This window comes from Pelmatolapia mariae, linkage group LG10_11, assembly GCF_036321145.2.
Source record: "Pelmatolapia mariae isolate MD_Pm_ZW linkage group LG10_11, Pm_UMD_F_2, whole genome shotgun sequence".
Classification (NCBI taxonomy): Eukaryota; Metazoa; Chordata; class Actinopteri; order Cichliformes; family Cichlidae; genus Pelmatolapia; species Pelmatolapia mariae.
In genome coordinates, this window is record NC_086236.1 from 56,591,531 (window position 1) to 56,608,776 (window position 17,246).

The 17,246-nt window shown below is 43.8% G+C and overlaps 1 protein-coding gene across 2 annotated transcripts; it reads right to left on the bottom strand.

Annotated features, from left to right (window-relative positions):
• Nucleotides 1–91: 91 nt before the first annotated feature.
• Nucleotides 92–16,247, bottom strand: virma (vir like m6A methyltransferase associated). 2 transcript variants are annotated; one of them, XM_063484989.1, is made up of 27 exons: nucleotides 16,162–16,247; nucleotides 15,607–15,719; nucleotides 13,060–13,146; nucleotides 12,050–12,098; nucleotides 11,798–11,960; nucleotides 11,526–11,645; nucleotides 10,523–10,744; nucleotides 9,222–9,952; nucleotides 8,889–9,026; nucleotides 8,572–8,798; nucleotides 7,948–8,475; nucleotides 7,686–7,840; nucleotides 6,307–6,389; nucleotides 5,991–6,084; nucleotides 5,473–5,861; nucleotides 5,229–5,384; nucleotides 4,908–5,143; nucleotides 4,564–4,813; nucleotides 4,263–4,480; nucleotides 3,994–4,126; nucleotides 3,162–3,302; nucleotides 2,912–3,066; nucleotides 2,600–2,696; nucleotides 1,431–1,597; nucleotides 988–1,337; nucleotides 633–779; nucleotides 92–473 (listed from the first exon to the last, which is right to left on the bottom strand). In XM_063484989.1, the coding sequence occupies exons 1-27, from the start codon at nucleotides 16,222–16,224 to the stop codon at nucleotides 262–264; spliced, it is 5,424 nt and encodes a 1,807-aa protein (XP_063341059.1). In that variant the 5' UTR covers nucleotides 16,225–16,247; the 3' UTR covers nucleotides 92–261. The 2 variants fall into 2 exon arrangements, with proteins under 2 accessions (XP_063341059.1, XP_063341058.1); XM_063484988.1 differs by having other exon boundaries at nucleotides 8,572–9,026.
• Between the last annotated feature and the right edge of the window lie 999 nt (nucleotides 16,248–17,246).

A 17,246-nucleotide genomic window follows, 5' to 3' on the forward strand; every position in this document is an offset into this window, starting at 1 on the left:
TCGCATTTGAAACATTTTATCTGAGAACCACAGATGATTTATTTATTTGACATTCCCTTAAAAAAACACACAAAGGCCTCATTTTGCTATCACTTTTATTTTCTGAATACAGCTAATAATAACAAAACTGAAAACATCAACACAGTCTGTACATTATTTGTGACAACATCATACCACCACGTTTCCATGGAGACAGCATATATAATATCCTGATTGGCCCTTTTGTTGCCGTGAGAGGCTGGAGTCATTGTCTAGGTGGATTTACCTGGTGAAGGAGCGAACATGTCTGCCCCTCCCACCTCCGCTCCCTCCTCCACCGCTGAACTTGCTCCCCTGAGATCCTCTTCCCCCTCCACCACCTCCACCGACGCCTCCCCCGGCACCACCGCCACCTCCTCCGCTGCTAATCCACGACAGGCCAGTACCTCCTCTGCCGCGTGGAGCTCGATCCCGAAGAGCCAGCCGATACGCACCTGAAGTGTGGAACGAGTGAATCAAACTTTTTTTTCCCCCTATAACACCTTTAATACAGGTCAAAGCGATAAAAATGTAAAACAAATGCAATAAAACAGAACATAAAAGACTGAAAAAGAGAGCGGTATAAAATGTAAGGCTGTGTGTGTGGTCCTTACTTGCAGGGGATTGCCGAGAAGGCAGTGGCCCTCGAGTGAAGTTGCTCTGTCCTCCACGGGGTTCACTGTAGGTCCCTCTGTGAGTAACAGCTGGAACCTGACCGCTCCAAGATGACCCTCGGCCTCCTTCTCTCCGAGTGTAGTTTCCTACAGAACGGGAAAAAGGGGGGGATTTGTCACCCTCTGCTGGACAATTGATGTATTTTAGTTGCAGTTTGTGCAGGTCTAAACTAAACACAGTATAATCCCAGGATAATGATGAGGATTCCCTGCTGTGTGCTGCATGTAATGATGAGGCAACTATGAGACAATGTCCTGGCAACTATGAGACTCGTCCGTATCTGATAGTACATACCTGACAGCAGTACACCTTTAGGCTGTGGTGGAGTGAAAAAGCGAGTCTGGCTGTGGAAAGTAGCTCTGCCTCTGTTACCAGTGAACAGCCCTCTGGTGGGAGGTTTGGGGGCGCTTTTTGGAGGTCGTTTAGGAGGCAGAAGCCCTAGAGGGGTCGTAATGTCTTTAAACTCCGCTGCAACAAAGTCATCCACATGCATGCTGGGAGGACGGGAAGTATTCTGTTTGCGCAGGCGGAAGATATCATGCGGTCGGGAGACATTCTGCCCAAACCCTCCTCGACCTCCTCGGCCACGAGGAGCTGCCATGATGTGAGCTCTCTTTGCAGGCTCAATGTAGTCAGACTTCCCGCTGCAGAGACAAACACAAGATGACACCATGAAACTGATCTTAAACTAGATTCTGTGTGAATAAAAATATATAGAAATCACAATGGCGCTGTACCTAGACGTAATGAACGTCTCATGTTTGTGTTTGCCCAGCCGGAAGCCTTTCGTAGGTTTTGTGTGACCCGGAGAGGACGGCTCAGACAAGAAGGAGCGCTCCAGCTCCGCCTTCAGGTCCAGTTCTGGACAACACTCCTGAGCCAGACCCACCAGATCCACCTTCACCTGCCACACAGACAAAAAGGTGATCATACATATAATGTAGAAAACATAAACAGATCATGTAATGTTGCTGCTTGTGGTATTTCCAAATTCCTTACAAGCCAGAGAAGCAAAGAACCTCAACTTAAAAAAATCCTTTAAATCCCTTAAACATAGAGAAGCAAAGAACGTTTACTTAAAAAAGAAGAGGAAGAACATAGCACTGAACAGAAAGTACTTAAAATATGTGAGAGGACTTTAGAACTGGATAGTAGTAGTAATAGATATAAAATATTCATATAAATATCCAAAATATAGGACTCATCCTACTGAATCCTTCTGTCATAGTAGTCATTTTACATCCATCCCATCCTCTTCTGCTTATCTTGGGTCACGAACCCAGAGAAACTCAGACCTCGCTCTCCCCAGCCACCGCCTCCAGCTTATCGAGGAGTTCCCTCACCAGACCAGGTAAGACATGCCCAGAACACCTCACCCAGGAGGCGCCCAGGAGGCATCCTAGTCAGATGCCCAAACCTCCTGGACTGGCTCCCTTAGATGTGGAGGAGTAGCAGCTCTAGTCTGAGCACCTCTCAAACGACTGCACTCCCTATCACTCACCCCATCACTAAGGGAGGGGCCAGCCACAACAACTGCAATTTTGTAGTTACACCCATGTGGTGCACAGTGAATCAAATACTTTTTTACAGACCATGATGCTCCCACTAAGCTAACACGGTAACAGCAACAAATATTTCTTTTTGACTCGATATAACTGAGTTTCAGTAGCAGAATAGGATTCATAACTGCTGGTGATGTGAAAAAATTCTACATCGACAAAGATCAAGTAAAAAAAAAAAGAAAAGAAGCAATAATACAAAAACGCATAAAACAGTGAATAAAACAGAAGCTGTAATCAAATTTTCATCCAAAAATGATTAACCATAAATGTACACGCCAAACATAAGCTCTAGAGATTCTTGGAAATGTGCTCACACACACACACACACACACACACACACTTACCATATCAAGGTCTGTTTCAATGTCATCAGTCTGGAACGGAGAGAACCACAGAGCCTTCAGCTGCTCATCCAGAGCTTCAGACAGAATGAAAACCGTCCTACAGACAAAAAACGCCCAGGGCAATGATCAGTTTACCGTTCCCATTAATTTTTCACATGGCTCATGTGTAAGTGGTTGTTGTTATGAATATCTGATTCAATCAATCTGTCACCGCGAACTGGCATCCTCCCTCGCTCCAGCTGTATAAGCTTCACAACTCGAAGTGATGAGGAGAAAATGAATCAGTATTAATACGTCACGCGGAGGACCAACCTGTGATTAAACTGGGCCCCGAGTGTTTCTGGTGCTGGCAGAGTGGGCTCGGTGTCAGCTGCAGGAGGCGTGTCTGTGGCCGCCTGCAACGTCTGCCTCAGAGCAATCACGTTCTCCAACATGGTCTCCAGGGAATCGTCATCTTTACATAGTTTCTAAAGACATAGACAAAAGCATTGAAAGTTTGATGTCAAGGCAGCCCGGACCTTTATTTTGATAAACACAATGTACTTGTGTGCATCTTTCATACCGCTATCTGTTTTTCCAAAGCAGGTAGTGGATGTGACTCCGACTCCTCCCACTGGAGCAGAGCTTTCATTTCAGAGCCCGACAGCAACCGTGGAGGAACAAAAGCAGGATCCTCGCTCGAGCAGTGACCCTCTTCAGCACACTGGATTAAAACAAGGACAGATACAGAATGAAGAGCAACTATGATTGGAGATAAGCTGGAAAAAGCTTGAGAAAAGAAGCAATTATCAGAAGGAAAAGACAAAATATGCAATGAAAAAGCCTTTCCTTTATGCAGAGCCGGTCATTTCTGTGAGGCGATGCATTATTAATAGAGCTTTTTTAAGGCGGCTGCAGAAGGAAACTCTTAGAAAAGGAAAATTTAATTACTAGCATGAACATGTAAGGACAAGGAGAAATGCTTTCAAAGAAGCGACGTCCTTGCTGTAGTCTCTTTTGTAGTCTTTTGTCCAAATATTTTTCACAGAACTAACACTTACTTAAAAAAATGATGCTGCTTACACTTCTGATTAAACACCAACCGACTCTGATCAGCTCCTCTTTATGACTCCGTCTCTAAAGAGGATTGTTTGTTTACTTTTATTATTTAGGGCTCCTCCAGACTAATCATTTAGCTGTACGTATTCCTTCAATGCTTCATTTGTTTTTTTGAAAAACTGCTCTGTTCTCAAACAGATTACCTTTAATCTAATGCTGAGCCTTTCTTCTGTTTTTATTGCCAAATATACAGTTTTATTTATTATGTTGTGATTTGTGTTTGCTATATTGCTTTGTTCTCTGTTAGTTTAACGGGACAGATCCTGAATTTTAATGATCATCTAAGCAGTACTTACCATTGGTTCTGTGTGGAGGATCTGCCTGAGAAAGTCGAGCAGAGCTGAGAGCAGATCTGCTGAGTCTTTGTTGAAGGACAGCACCAGCCTCTTCAGCAGCGAGCACAGCCCAGTGCCATGTTTCTTCAGAGCACTGAAACAGAGATAATCAGAGGTAATCAAGGTCTCCTTTAACTAAGAGAAAGGCACAGTGTGCCGTAGCAACATGGCAGAGTGGTATTGGTGGGGAAGCAGTTACGCCAAATAAACAAGAAGAGGTTCTTGTTTACACTTTGAGGTGGTAGAGTCCGTAGTCGTGCTCTGTGAGGAATGTCAAAGTCCTGATGCAGGTGAGGAGGAGGGGCACGCTGCTCTCTGCGTTCCCCAAAACCTCCAACAGAGAACTGCACACCGATGACATCATCTCTCGTCCCGGAAGTGCATTGGCCAGCTGCTCAGCCTCTGACACACAGCTTTCACCAGGTGGAGACACCACGAGAGAAATGTCCTGGTGAAGACAGTTTTACAGTTTTTAGTATTTTTCCATTAAAATTTTTTTTTTTTTTTAAATTTGTGTACTTCCAGCTTTACCTGGTCACACAGTGACTGTAATATTGTCCCCACTAGTACACTGCACTGCTGCTGATGTATGGAGTGATCCGTTGGAGGAACCAACAGAGACAACAACAAGGGGAACAGGTCGGCCAGCTGTTCATCTCCAGAAACTGACCCGGACAGCAGATGCAGTGTTGCACTCTTACAGGCTCTCTGAGACACCAGAGTATCCATCAAAGAAAGGAGCCGCAGGGCCTGGCCCCAGGAGACGCTTTTCCCCTCTGCCCTGCAAGTAACAGGTTACAGACATTTGAAATATGATTTACAGGAAAAAACACAGACGCTATGTTGATGTGCGAGTTTGTGCATCCTTCACTCACGGCTGCAGCTCCTCCAGCAGGAGCTCCAGCAGGGTCTTCATGATGTGTGTTGCAGTGGGTGAAGACAGGTCTGCAAGCTGAACGCACACTCTCCTGAGTATGGCCAGGAGAGGAGGGCAGGTGGTGGTGCACACACATCTGAATGCCTCGGAAAACACTTTCCACTGTGCACGAATGTGCATGCTCCACAGCTTCCTTGTGTTTAAGGCTACAGCCACATCTTGGACTGATGTCACCTGTGGAGCCAAAGGCCTTCTAATATTAATGTGTGTATGAAGACAAGAATATCAGAGCAGGTTAAAGTGCAGGATAGAGAGTTACCTGAGTGCTATGCATTGGCAGTGGAAGAGGCAGAAGCTCAGACAGCAGCGTCAGACCAGAGAAAAGGCCTTCAGGAGCTTTGAGAAGTGAGCTCAAAACCTCCTTTAGCATCAGAGACCACGTGTTGCTGGCCAGAGTCTCTTCTGTATGGGTCACCTGTAGCGTGACACAAACATGGTGTCTCTTAAAAATCTCAACTGAAGCCCCATTTAGTATCAAAACTGTTATCTGATGCCACACACACCTCCTCATTAACACCCTGCGTAAAGGTGAGCAGGACGTCAACAATGAGCACTTGAACTCTGGTCTCCTCCCCATCGAGACGCCCAGAAGCAGGAATGGAGCACACTATCATGTGAAGCGTCACCAACACGCTGGCCACGCGAGTGTCCCTGAACTGGAAAGCTCCACCGCGCAGCAGCTCGGTGAGCATGGTGCGAAGCAACCGGAGCGTGCTGATACATATACTGAGGATCATGCAGCGCTGCGGCGTCGGACCCATGTGCCCGTGCACGCGCCACGGCTGCAGTAACACGCTGCATAGCTTCTGCAGGACACGCACACACGTATCAAGACCCTCCCCAGAGAAAAGCTGGACTCCTGCAAGGCTCCACTTCAGATCCCTCTGCTGACCTGTGGAGTGGAGGAGGAGCTGCTGAAAAACCATCTAATCTAATCTCAACATAAAGTGAAAACTATGAAAAAGCAAACAGAATAAAAACAAAGTCATATTTGGGGTCAAAGTTTGTTTGGGGTACTTACCTTCTACAGCAGGAGGTGGGCAGGCGATGTGACAGAGGACCCTCAGAGCAGTGACCAGCCCGGTTCCCTCAGCAGTTAACACATTTTCTACATTCTGGAGTCAAAAGAAAAACATGTTCAGGATGACAAACAGCTTTGAAAAATACATCACAGAGCACTTCAGTGAAGAGTTGTTAACCTTTTTTTTATCCCCCTGGATTTTTCTGTGGATTTCAGAGATGTGAGTCACCTTACCAGCTGGTGTAGATGCTTATAAGCAGAAAAACATTTCATTTACTTTACCTTGCAGAGTGTTTAATGAGTGAGAGCTCTGTACCTGTTTGATATAGTCGATAAGGGTGGGAATGCTGCCAATCTCAAAGCGAAGCTTCTCCACTGGCTCCAACCATTTACTGAGCTCTGAAGAAACGCACACACAAAGACACTCAAACATTTAAAACTGTCTTATATAGTATGATCCAACCCAACTGAAAAAAATTCACCATGCTGTGTAATATATATATATATATAAAAACAGAATGCAATGATTTGCAAAGCAAATCTCATAAACGCACATTTTATTCTCCTCCTGAGGGCTTATGTGATGGTAGAAACCAATGAGCTTGAGTTCATTTTGGCGAAAATCGGATCAAGATCACACCACAGAAAAAATGTAAACAATATACTAAGGCTTGGGGGACATCGTTGAGACATGTTACCCCTCTTTTAACAACAGTCCATAATCTTGAAACTGATGAGACCAGCCGTTGTCCTATTCGTGTTTGACATAAGATTTTAGCAGCTCAACAGCCCCGAGTTTTCTGTGCGGCGTTTTAGGTTTCATGATGCTACAAATGTTCTCATTTGGTGAGAAGTCTGGACTGCAGAGAGGACCATTCAGCACCAAGACTCTGCTCCTATGAAGCCATGCTGCTGTAACAGATGCAGCAAACAGTTTGGCATTGTCTTGCTGAAAAATGCAAGGCATTCCCTGAAAAAGAAATCATCTGGGTGGGAGCATGCATGCATGGTACCTTTCCTGATGTGTAAGCTGACATACCATAAGAGATGGAGGCGAGTACTGAGCACTGACAACAAGCTAGATGATCTCTTTAGTCTGGAGGACATGGTGTCCGTGTTTTCCACTTTACCTCTGTACATTTTAAACAAACTTTGGCCCAGAGGAGACAGCAGTGTTTCTGGATCATGTTCACAAAGGGCTTCTTCACTGCATGACAGAGCTTTAACCTGCATGGTGAAATGTGTTCACATTTCTGGAAGCATTCATGAGCCCATGAAGTGATTTCAATGACAGAATCGTGCCTGTTTTTAATGCCGTGTCACCTGAGATCAGCGGCAGCGATACTGATTTTCTTGCGCTCAGAGATTTCTCCAGATTCTTGGAATCATTTAAAGATGAGACAGTCAAATTCTTTACAATTTACATGTTTTTGCAGACCAATTAACCTTTGTCCATTCTTACTTCTAAGAAACTCAGCCTCTCTTTTTTTTTTTTATACCTACTCATGTTACTGACCTGTTGCTAGGTAACCTAATTAGCTGCAAAATGTTCCTACAGCTGTTTCTCTTACTTTTCCAGTCTTTTGTTTCCCTCTCCCAATTTTTTTTTTTTAAACATGCAGCATCCCAAATATATTTGAGCTGGCGCTCAAATATAGTTGTGACATTGATGAGTGTGACATTGATGAGAATTACCCTGCAACTTGGCATTGGTGTCATCAGCCTTGGCTATAGAGACCAGCGGAGCGGCATATTGTTCCATCATCCGCAGCTCATTAGAATTCTGCACCACCAGTAAGACCAGCATGCAGGCGTAGTTATATGTCACCGCTTTGCGAGCCTTTCCCTCACTAACAGAGGAAGAGAGACAAAAAACACATGAATTTATACTGAAGTCAAATCAGAGAACAAGAAAAAAAGGTTGGGGAGAAGAAATGGTAGGGAATAACAAGTGTACCCCTGTCCGTCCTTGCTGTGGTGCTGGAGCAGCGTGACCAGACAGGAAAGGTTGTTATCCAGGCTGAAAACATGAGCTACGGCGCTGCGTCCAGTCTGCGTAAAGGTCATCAGGTAAAGCGCATGGAGCGTGCCCAGTATATCTGGATTGTCACCTTCATCTAGGCCTGCACCACCGTCTCCTCCTGTAGCCACATGGCTCATGAGTTCTGACACGCCTTGCAGAGCATGCAGGGCCTGTATCAGCCACACGCCAAAGCCCTCTTCACCGCACCCTGGCCCAATCAGACCCGCTTCTCCCCCAGTACACATGCTCTCCTCTGCCTCAGACTCTGCCATCGACGCCAGGAGGCGCAGCAGCAGGTTGGTGGGTGTGGGCTGGGCGAGAAGGAAGAGCAGACCCGACTGGGTGAGCGACAGGAAGCGCAGAAGCTCTCTGACAGCTTGAGTGACCCCAAGATGGCCGGCTGCAGCAGCTGCTGACAACACCACTGTTGTGCTCTCCAGAAAATGACATGCATGCATATACCTGAAAGAGGTCCAGGGCAAAAACACACATTTATTAATGTGTCTAAACTATATTTAAATTTATGCTACACTGTGATGCTTATGTCTGAGTATGTACCTATACAGTGATGGGTAGGGGTTGTCCCTCTCCTGTGGCCCTGTAATTCTAGCAGTAGTGGGGAAGGCTTTCCCAGGAGGTTGCACCATGCAATGAGGGGCTGTTTCTAGCAGGTGATGTAGCTCTTCCAAAGCACCTGCCAACCTATCGAGCTCTGCCTCACTCAGAGCGGTGGAGCTTAGCGAAGGCTCCTCTTCCATAGGGCTCTCTGCATCATCCATCTCCTCCTGAGGATGACGGCCAGGCAGGATTACCACAAAACAATTCTCAGCCACTGAAACATATATGAAAGTGTGGGTGTGAATGGGTGTTGTTACCTGCTGTGGTTCACTCAATGCAGCTGCTGCATGCTGTAGGTCAACCAGCACCTCGTACATGTGGCTTTTCTGTAATATGGCATTTCCAGCTGTTATGACCCTCACCGTTTCCTCACGGAGGAACAGCTGGACTAGACGCTGTGAAGCAGGATAAAGTATAGATGGTCAGACTTGATCAGTCAGATGGATTATTTCAGACACAATCATCTTAATTTAGATGTGCAAAATTTAAAGCTGGTTTAATATTCAATTTATTCTCTAGAAACCAACAAGAACATCTGTACATGATGGAAATAAAGGTAGATGCATGATGATTGGATATATCTTGCTAACCTGGTAGCCACTCTTCTCTGAATTTCCTGCATGTAGGAAGGCCTCCACCCCTGCAGGAGCGCTGATCAGAGCATCCAAAGCTCTTAGGATACTCAGCTTCAGTGTGGAGGAGACATGGTCTGTATGGAGCAGCTCCAGCAGCACATTCAGAACCCCTTCATGCAGCAGCATCATGAGACCCTGAGGACACTCTGCCAGGTATGAAGCCAGCTTAGCACCAGCCTTCAGCTGTCTGAGGTTAAGGGCAATGGGCTGTTTGAGAGCAACCTCCATACTGAGAGCTTGGAGAATCCACTGGACTAAAACTCTAACAGAGTCCTCTATCTCGCCCTCTCCCCTTTTAACTAAATAAGCCAACCCTTTTGCCAGAAGTCCAGGAGCCTCTTCCAGAGCACTGACCCATCGTGCATCTCTGTCATCACCAATACTAGCTAAGAGTTCTTTCAGCTGAGCCACAGCCTCAGCTTCCTCTCCGCCTGCTGGTCCTTCTGCTCCACCTGCCTCCTTGGGCTCCTCCACAGTGGCCTTCTCAAACTGTATATCAAAGCGAGTTTTGTATGGAGGCGTGAAGTAGAGCAAGGGTCGGAGTTCTCGTTCATATGGGTCGTACTGGACCGGTGGAACAGATGCAAGATCCTCAGGAGTGTAGTCCATGTCAAAGTTCTGCAACTTGAAGCTGCCATTATCCAGATCGTCCTCATCGCTGGAAATCTGTTCATAGCCATCATTATCTATAAGAACGTGGAAAGGTTGTTTAGAAGGGAGTTTATTCACTGTAAAAGCATTATAAAAATGCATCATCTGTTTCATAATAATGTGTATAAAACCGAGTGAGAATAAGGAGGCCAGCGGAAACTATATAGTCCCTTTCTCATACAGAGCTCCATACACTCACAAACCTGGCACCACCTGGCAGCATCACTCACAACATGCAGGGTTAGTTTTGCATGCATGACGTAAGTATAACAGAAACTCAGCGACGGCTGTGAGGTCGTGTCAGGAAGACATCCACATGTTGGCTTATGAAGTCTAACCATAAGCCTTCAGAGCTGCCCTCAGGGGTGTTCTGAGAGTTTGCACCACCCAGCAGTTCGAGATGGATGCAGCATGCCAGAGCACACACTCTCTCACTCTCAGTCCCAAATGGACCCTGCTCCCGTGGACTCCCATACCCGAGATATCTGGCAACCACGAGCAGAGTTGATTTTCTAGAGGAGAAGCGTCCATTTGGGTTTGCAGAAAATCCTACTCTTGCATAAGAACTCCCCTACCTTCCTCCATCTCCTCTTCCTCGTCCTCACCCTCATCCTCCTCCTCCTCTTCTTCGTCCTCCTCCTCCGGCGCACTCCCCTCAGTCCGTGTATCTTCTTCCTCCTCCTGCTCCTCCTCTTCCTCCTCCTCCTCGGCCTCTTCTTCTTGTTCAGCATCTGAGTACGTCTCGTCAGCGGGCAGCGATCTTTCAGGCGACACGTTCTCCAGGTAGTCGTCACGGCCCTCGGTCGGCTCTTCCTTGGCCTCGCCCACTGTAGATTTTACAACAACACACACGGCACATAAACATACAGAGTATAAGCCATTTTAAAAAAATTACAAGAACTCATTAATAAATGATACTGTATCATTCTTATTGAGAATGTGTTACATTTCTTCTGCACAGCTATCTCCCCACTCTTACTCTAACCAACAAATTTTATCACCCCATTGTTAAAGAGTCTGCACTGGCTTCCGGTTCTTGGTTCTTACTTTAACAGCCTTATGAGGTGAGGTCCCCACTTGTACTGTCTATTCACCCCATTTTTCTAAGCAGGATCCTCAGGTCCGCAGATAGACGTCTTCTAGTGATTCCACATACCTTTCTGAAAACTACGGGGGATTCATAACCTCAACGCCAAAACTGGAACAGCTTACCAATCTCTCTCAGCACCCTTGACTCTCTGGCCTTCTTTAAAAAACAGGTTAAAACCTATCCATTAAGAAGTTTGGTTTTGACATTGTTTATTTATTTATTTATTTTTTCACCTCTCTAAAACACTTTGGTTCTGGTCTTACAAGGAGCTATATAAATAATTTACCTACTTACAATTTATCTTAGCGGGAGGAAGAACTGAGCGCAACTCTAAACAGAATGAGTTTTATATGACCTTGTGTTTTCATTTTTTTACATTATTTTTTAGTATGTGGAGAATTTTTCTATATAAAGAAACACTTTATTATTATTACTAATTACTGTCTCAGCAGCTAAAGCAATAGCCAAATACGTTTTTTAAAAGCGGCTGAAATAGTGAGATATATTATAGTTCATACCCGTCATTTGAACCTGCTCCTCATCATCATCATCCGGGGGTGGAGGACCAGGTGGGGTGCGAGGCCCTCTGGGTGCTGGTCTTGGTGGGCTGCCATTGTACTGGTCATCTTTTTCCCACTCTTAAAAGTACAATTTAAAGTAGGAAAATGTGGGAGAAGAAGAGATTTACAGGTTTGCAATCACTGGGCAATCACTATTTTTTTTCCTAGTCTTGGGGAGGTTTCTGCCCAATGAATGAATGTATTTCTCATGACGGTCAGTTTTAAATCACCTTGTTTAAGGATCCTCTTGAGCCCGCTGGGCTGTTGAGGGGGTGGTGGTGGAGGGGGAGGAGGTGAGTCTTGGTCGTGTCCATGCGGCCGCTCCGCTATCCCGTACACCGCAACAGTCAGAGTCGTGTACCAGCCACGCAACACTAGGCCATCTGTATTCACCTGCATGAACAAATCCATTTAATTATCCACAAATCAGCAGGGTGCGAAGAAGAATTAAAAAACCTACTCATCCATGAATGACCATTTACCTTTCCGCTGGGTCTGAACACAATGGACTTGTTTTCATCATATTCCAAACTGAGGGCAGAAAGCAAGACAGAGCAGGTTAAGCGAGAGTGCTAATATAAACCAGTGCTAAACTAACCCTGAACTCACGTATGTTTGTTCTTCATGAGTCTCTGTGTTTATTTTCAGCACGTGAGTTTAAACTAGCACATAATTGCTGTGTAGCTATGTCTAAAACACACATACACCCTCATCGTGCTCTATATTGCACTCTGCCCTCACTTGCTTACTACTTCTAATAAAAGGCTCTACCCCCCCCCCCCCCCCCCCCCCCCCCCCCTTAAAGCTTCCTATGTGACAGGTCACATGACACGATGACCTCTTCTAAAATTATAATCATCTGGTTCAACTGGTCACAACATACTGACATATATGGTAGTTATTCCAAGCAGATACAGTAGTTTGAGGGTTTTACAAGTCAAACAGGTCTTAATCAGGCTTCATTTTAGATTGATTTCTTATCTAAGAAATGTTGTTCATAAATATTACATTCACATCCATTAAAACATTTCTAAGATACTATGAAAGCAATCACACTGGTTTGAAAAATCGCCTCCCAAAGTCGGGTGTGTTTTGTTTGCACTGTTTTTTTGTTTTTTTTAATAACTCTGACACAATGGCCACCTTTAAGTACAGGTTTACGCTCTGGTGCTACTGCATACACCTGTGTCATTATGAGGTTAGAACAAAAATACTTGACTCAAACATTCCACCAATCACCTATTTCACTGAGACCTTGACATTTTTTCTGCTGCAGTGTGGGCAGGGTTTCTGGAGAGACCAGTTGACCAAGCATAAGAACAAAGACACCTGAAAATGGGAGCGTGCGTGAGAACAGGTCTCAGATGCTACCGTGACTGGTTCTACAGGTGAGACAGACTTTTTGAGATTGAACCAGGAAATGGAGAGGTAGAGAATGAGAAACGGTTTAAAACAACAAAACAGGAGAGGGGAGAGTGAAAATAATTCTCACCTGCCCAGTCTGTGGAAGGTGGGGCTGTTGGGTTTGGTAACATTATTGAAGAAGAGCTCCAACTGGAAGGCATGAGGAGAAGTCTCTCTGGAAACAGAAAAAAAATGAAAGAATCAATACTTGGTGCTCGAGTATCCAGAGGGCCTTACAACTCTGAGTGACCCATCAACGATACGATGTGCGATTTGATATTAAAGACTCAGTTGTAGCTACATTTGTAGGTACACAAATAGAATTTAATGTCTAAATTCTACCCTTAGGAATCTTATAAAGTCCAGTTTTTACTGACATCATTAAAAATGCTTATATAACTCAGGTCAAAGTTAAAGGTGTGGTTGCAAATATTAGAAAAGCCACCACCACCGTCAGCAATGATCCCAATATAAAAAATGAAACTGATTTCAACATTTATGACTATCAACAAAAAACGGATCATAGTAGCTATGATAAAAGTAGCTTTTATGGCAGAACTTTGAACCAGATGTTACTTATACATCATGAGTTTCATGGATTTCCAGAAAATAAATGCACTTTATCATAATATCAATACTACCACAATGCATACCAATGCTAGAGGACTGTGCATTCTCGAGTCTGTTCATTCAGCTAAATTACATCACTCAGCAGGCTTGGGGGGAATTGGGACCTGTTCAACAATGGAGCTCAGGTGTCAAATGCACACACTTCTTTATTCACAGAAGCTTCTCCATTTCCCCCAGACACACACATTTATCTCAGGTATCCATAGCAAAAAAAAAAAAAACAGCGACCCCATCTCTAAAGGCAATATAGCAATAACACCCAAGGTTTTTTGAAACTCAAAACCAATTCAACGTTCGCTTTTCTTGTATAATTCTGATTTCTAGTATTGGGACAAAGGTGACACCATTGAGTATTGCCTCTTTTCCACTAGCACCTACTTGACTTGACCCAGTTTTTAGGGTTTTCCATTAAGTGGTAGTACCAGGTCCATTTTAGTACTTGGCCAGGGTTCCAAACGACTTGAGTCGAGCTAAAAATCTGACACTAACAGACTGCATGTCATTGATTGGCCAGAGAATGATATCACTGGATGAGTCAGACGCCTTCACAAGACTCAAACATGCCATTTTTAAAACTCAGCAACGATGGAAATGCAAACAAACCAACGCCGTGTTCCAACAACGAGGTTCAGATATTTTTGTGCTAAAGGTAGCCAGAACACTGTTGTGTTTGTGGCACGTACAAATGATATCAATCAACTTTTGGGCCACATTGCTATAACGGGCCCACCCACATTGAGGTGGGTGGGCCCGTTAATGACAAAAGACTAAAACTGAGTAGAATAGAACCCACTACAGCAGAATAGAGTCCAGTCCAGTCCAGTCAAGTGGGTGCTAGTGGAAAAGAGGTATTTGTTATACCAAAATTAAAACCACAATTATAGACCTAATGAGAGCACTGTTTAAAGAACTCTTTCCAAATGTTCTCCCTCAGACACTTACATCAACATTATGGTATTCCAGAAACTAAATTCATAGTACACAACACTGTGTGTGTAAAATGTTAAGCACGGCTATCAACCGTGTCGGCTCTTCCACTGAAAATGGACTGGTAATTAAATGGCACTTTTCTACCCTAAATGGGAATTTATGCTTCAGCGGAAAACATACGCCATGACCTGACAATAACCTCTCTAGAAATGTAACTAAATGTTGGGTCAGCGCAACCCACAACAATTGTTACTGGCCTGTTCAGTACCACTGATCCCTCATGTGCATTTCTGGTTACCACAGTTTTGGAATTTATTGGTGACAGAATAACAATCGTCACTTCAGCATGAGAAAAAATATCCATAGATATAAAGACTCAAAAATGTCAGCAAATTCCTGGAGGGAGATTACCAAAACTATCGGAATGGACTTAAGGGAAGGTATAAAGAAGTGGAACAACTACAGGGACAAAAGGCCCCTCAAAAGGCTTTAAAAAAACAAAGTCACATCATTTCATTTGTTTCTATCAGCTGGCAACACATAAAACACCGTGACACCACTACAAGGTAATTAACATGTAATGCACCAGCGCAAGCTTCAATGTCAGCATTGACATCAGCCATTTATGTAGAGTGTTGTAAACTTTACAAAGATTCCCCATAGAAGTCTGAATCAGACTTAACTCATGACTCAAAGTGCTTTAGCCTATGGCTTTAAGCACTTTCTCACTATCATGCACAAATCAATGGATTCATCTGAGGCAATCTGTGTTCTGAAATGAAACCTTATCAGTTCTATGCAGAAGTTAAAAGTTTCTCTGCACAATTCTGAGGTGAAATAGTCCAATGAGTCATGTAAAGCTCAGGGTGTGTTTTGCTTTACTAGGAGACTACATTGAGGAGGACGGTAGCCACACTGAAATGGTGTTTGCCTTTTAAAGGTACAGTCTCTCAATTAGTAAAAAGACAACAGTGCGATATACATGCTGGCAACGCTATTAGAATTCATTTAGCCTGACTGGGTGTAGCCAGTAAGATGCATGAGTGTGTTTTCATGCAGGGATGGTGAATCTTACCCAAACGCTCTGCTGTCAGGTAGGTTACTATGAGCTTTGATCCCTGGAGGAATGACCCGCACCTCTGTGATCAGCACCCCGCAGGGAAACCGCACCACGTCTATGTTGGTTAACTGAAACAAAGCAGACATGATTACTGATACAAACAATGATGAAATGTTTCATTTATAACCTCCGCCTTCCGCAGAAGTCACTTTTACTCCCGCTTCGAGGTAAACATGCTCCATGACACTTTAAAGTTAGCATTAGCCACCTGGCTAACCACCAATCAAACTGTGCAAAGACACAAAAGACGGCAACTCTTTGAGCTACTAATGTATGAGGATTAGATTCACATCAAACAAACGCGTTCTGTATAATCGGGCAGCTGTGCAGTAATCGCTGCTTAAAACCAGGATAATGACATCACACAGCTGCTAAGGTTAGCTAACGGCGTTAGCCTGGAAGTTAAGCATCCTTCCTCAAAACTCCTGAATGCGCTTGAAACTAACTTTTAATGCAGGTAGTCATGGAGTAAACATAAAAGCGTGTGTTTAAGTGTTAAAAAAGCACTACCTCTGCACTCTGATGCTTAAACGTATCCAGAAAAAGAAGCTCCGTTGAAGGGTCCCCCGCCATCGCTCCACTGCTATCGGCCGGGCCAGGGGTAAACTTCCGGATTAAAGTCAATACTTCCGGAGCAAGCACCCCCCTAAAAAACCCCCAAAACAAATAAATAAAATAAATAAATAATAATTATTAGCAGTAGTAGTATTAGTTGTTGTTGGTATGAGAAATATAGTTGGAAAATTTATATTTGCTTCGATTTAGATTTAGGAGAGAAAAAAGTTGAAAAGTGTTCTGAGGGATATTGTTTTTGTTGTAAGACATTTTATTTTGTATTTAAAAAAGTTTAAATCAGTTAATCATATCAGAAAGTCATAATTTAATAACTTTATGATTTAATAACATGATAGCTCCACTTGGTCTGTATTAGTATATTTTTAACTGTTTAATTTTTACACTGATTTCACGGATTTTTCTTTCTGTATTTCAGCAAAAAATTAGATTTTTTTCTCACACTCATTTTCTCTTCTTCTTCTTCTTCTTCTTCTTCTTCTTCTTCTTCTTCTTATTATTATTATTATTATTGTTGTTGTTGTTGTTGTTGTCAATTCCCTTAAAAGACAAAATATTTCTTTCTTTTTTTAAAAAAAGACTACAATTCGAATTATTGAATTGTTATGGAGACATTTACTATTTATGAAATTATTTTTAATAATTGACTACATAGTAACTAAAGTGACTATACTTCAAATTTGTTATTATTATTTATTTTTTTCTCGTTGTTGTTATATACTAATAACCATTTATTACCTTTTCTGTCCTGCGTGAGCTGCCACGTACTAAACTTTGAACCACCTGAAAGAGGGAGGGGCCAGGTAAAGGGGTCACGTGGTCGCACAGGTAGCTTCACTACAAAAGCGGTGAGCGTTCAGCCATTGCTTCGCGATGGTGACTGCGGGAGGCTTCACGTAAAATCTCACAGGCGACAAAACTTTGGATTTACGGGCTCACCTTTGCGCTCAGGTGTCAGAGTAAAGGTGTTTCTACCTCCCGCGTCCCGCTCGCGTCTCACATCCCGCTGATCTTCAGTCCCT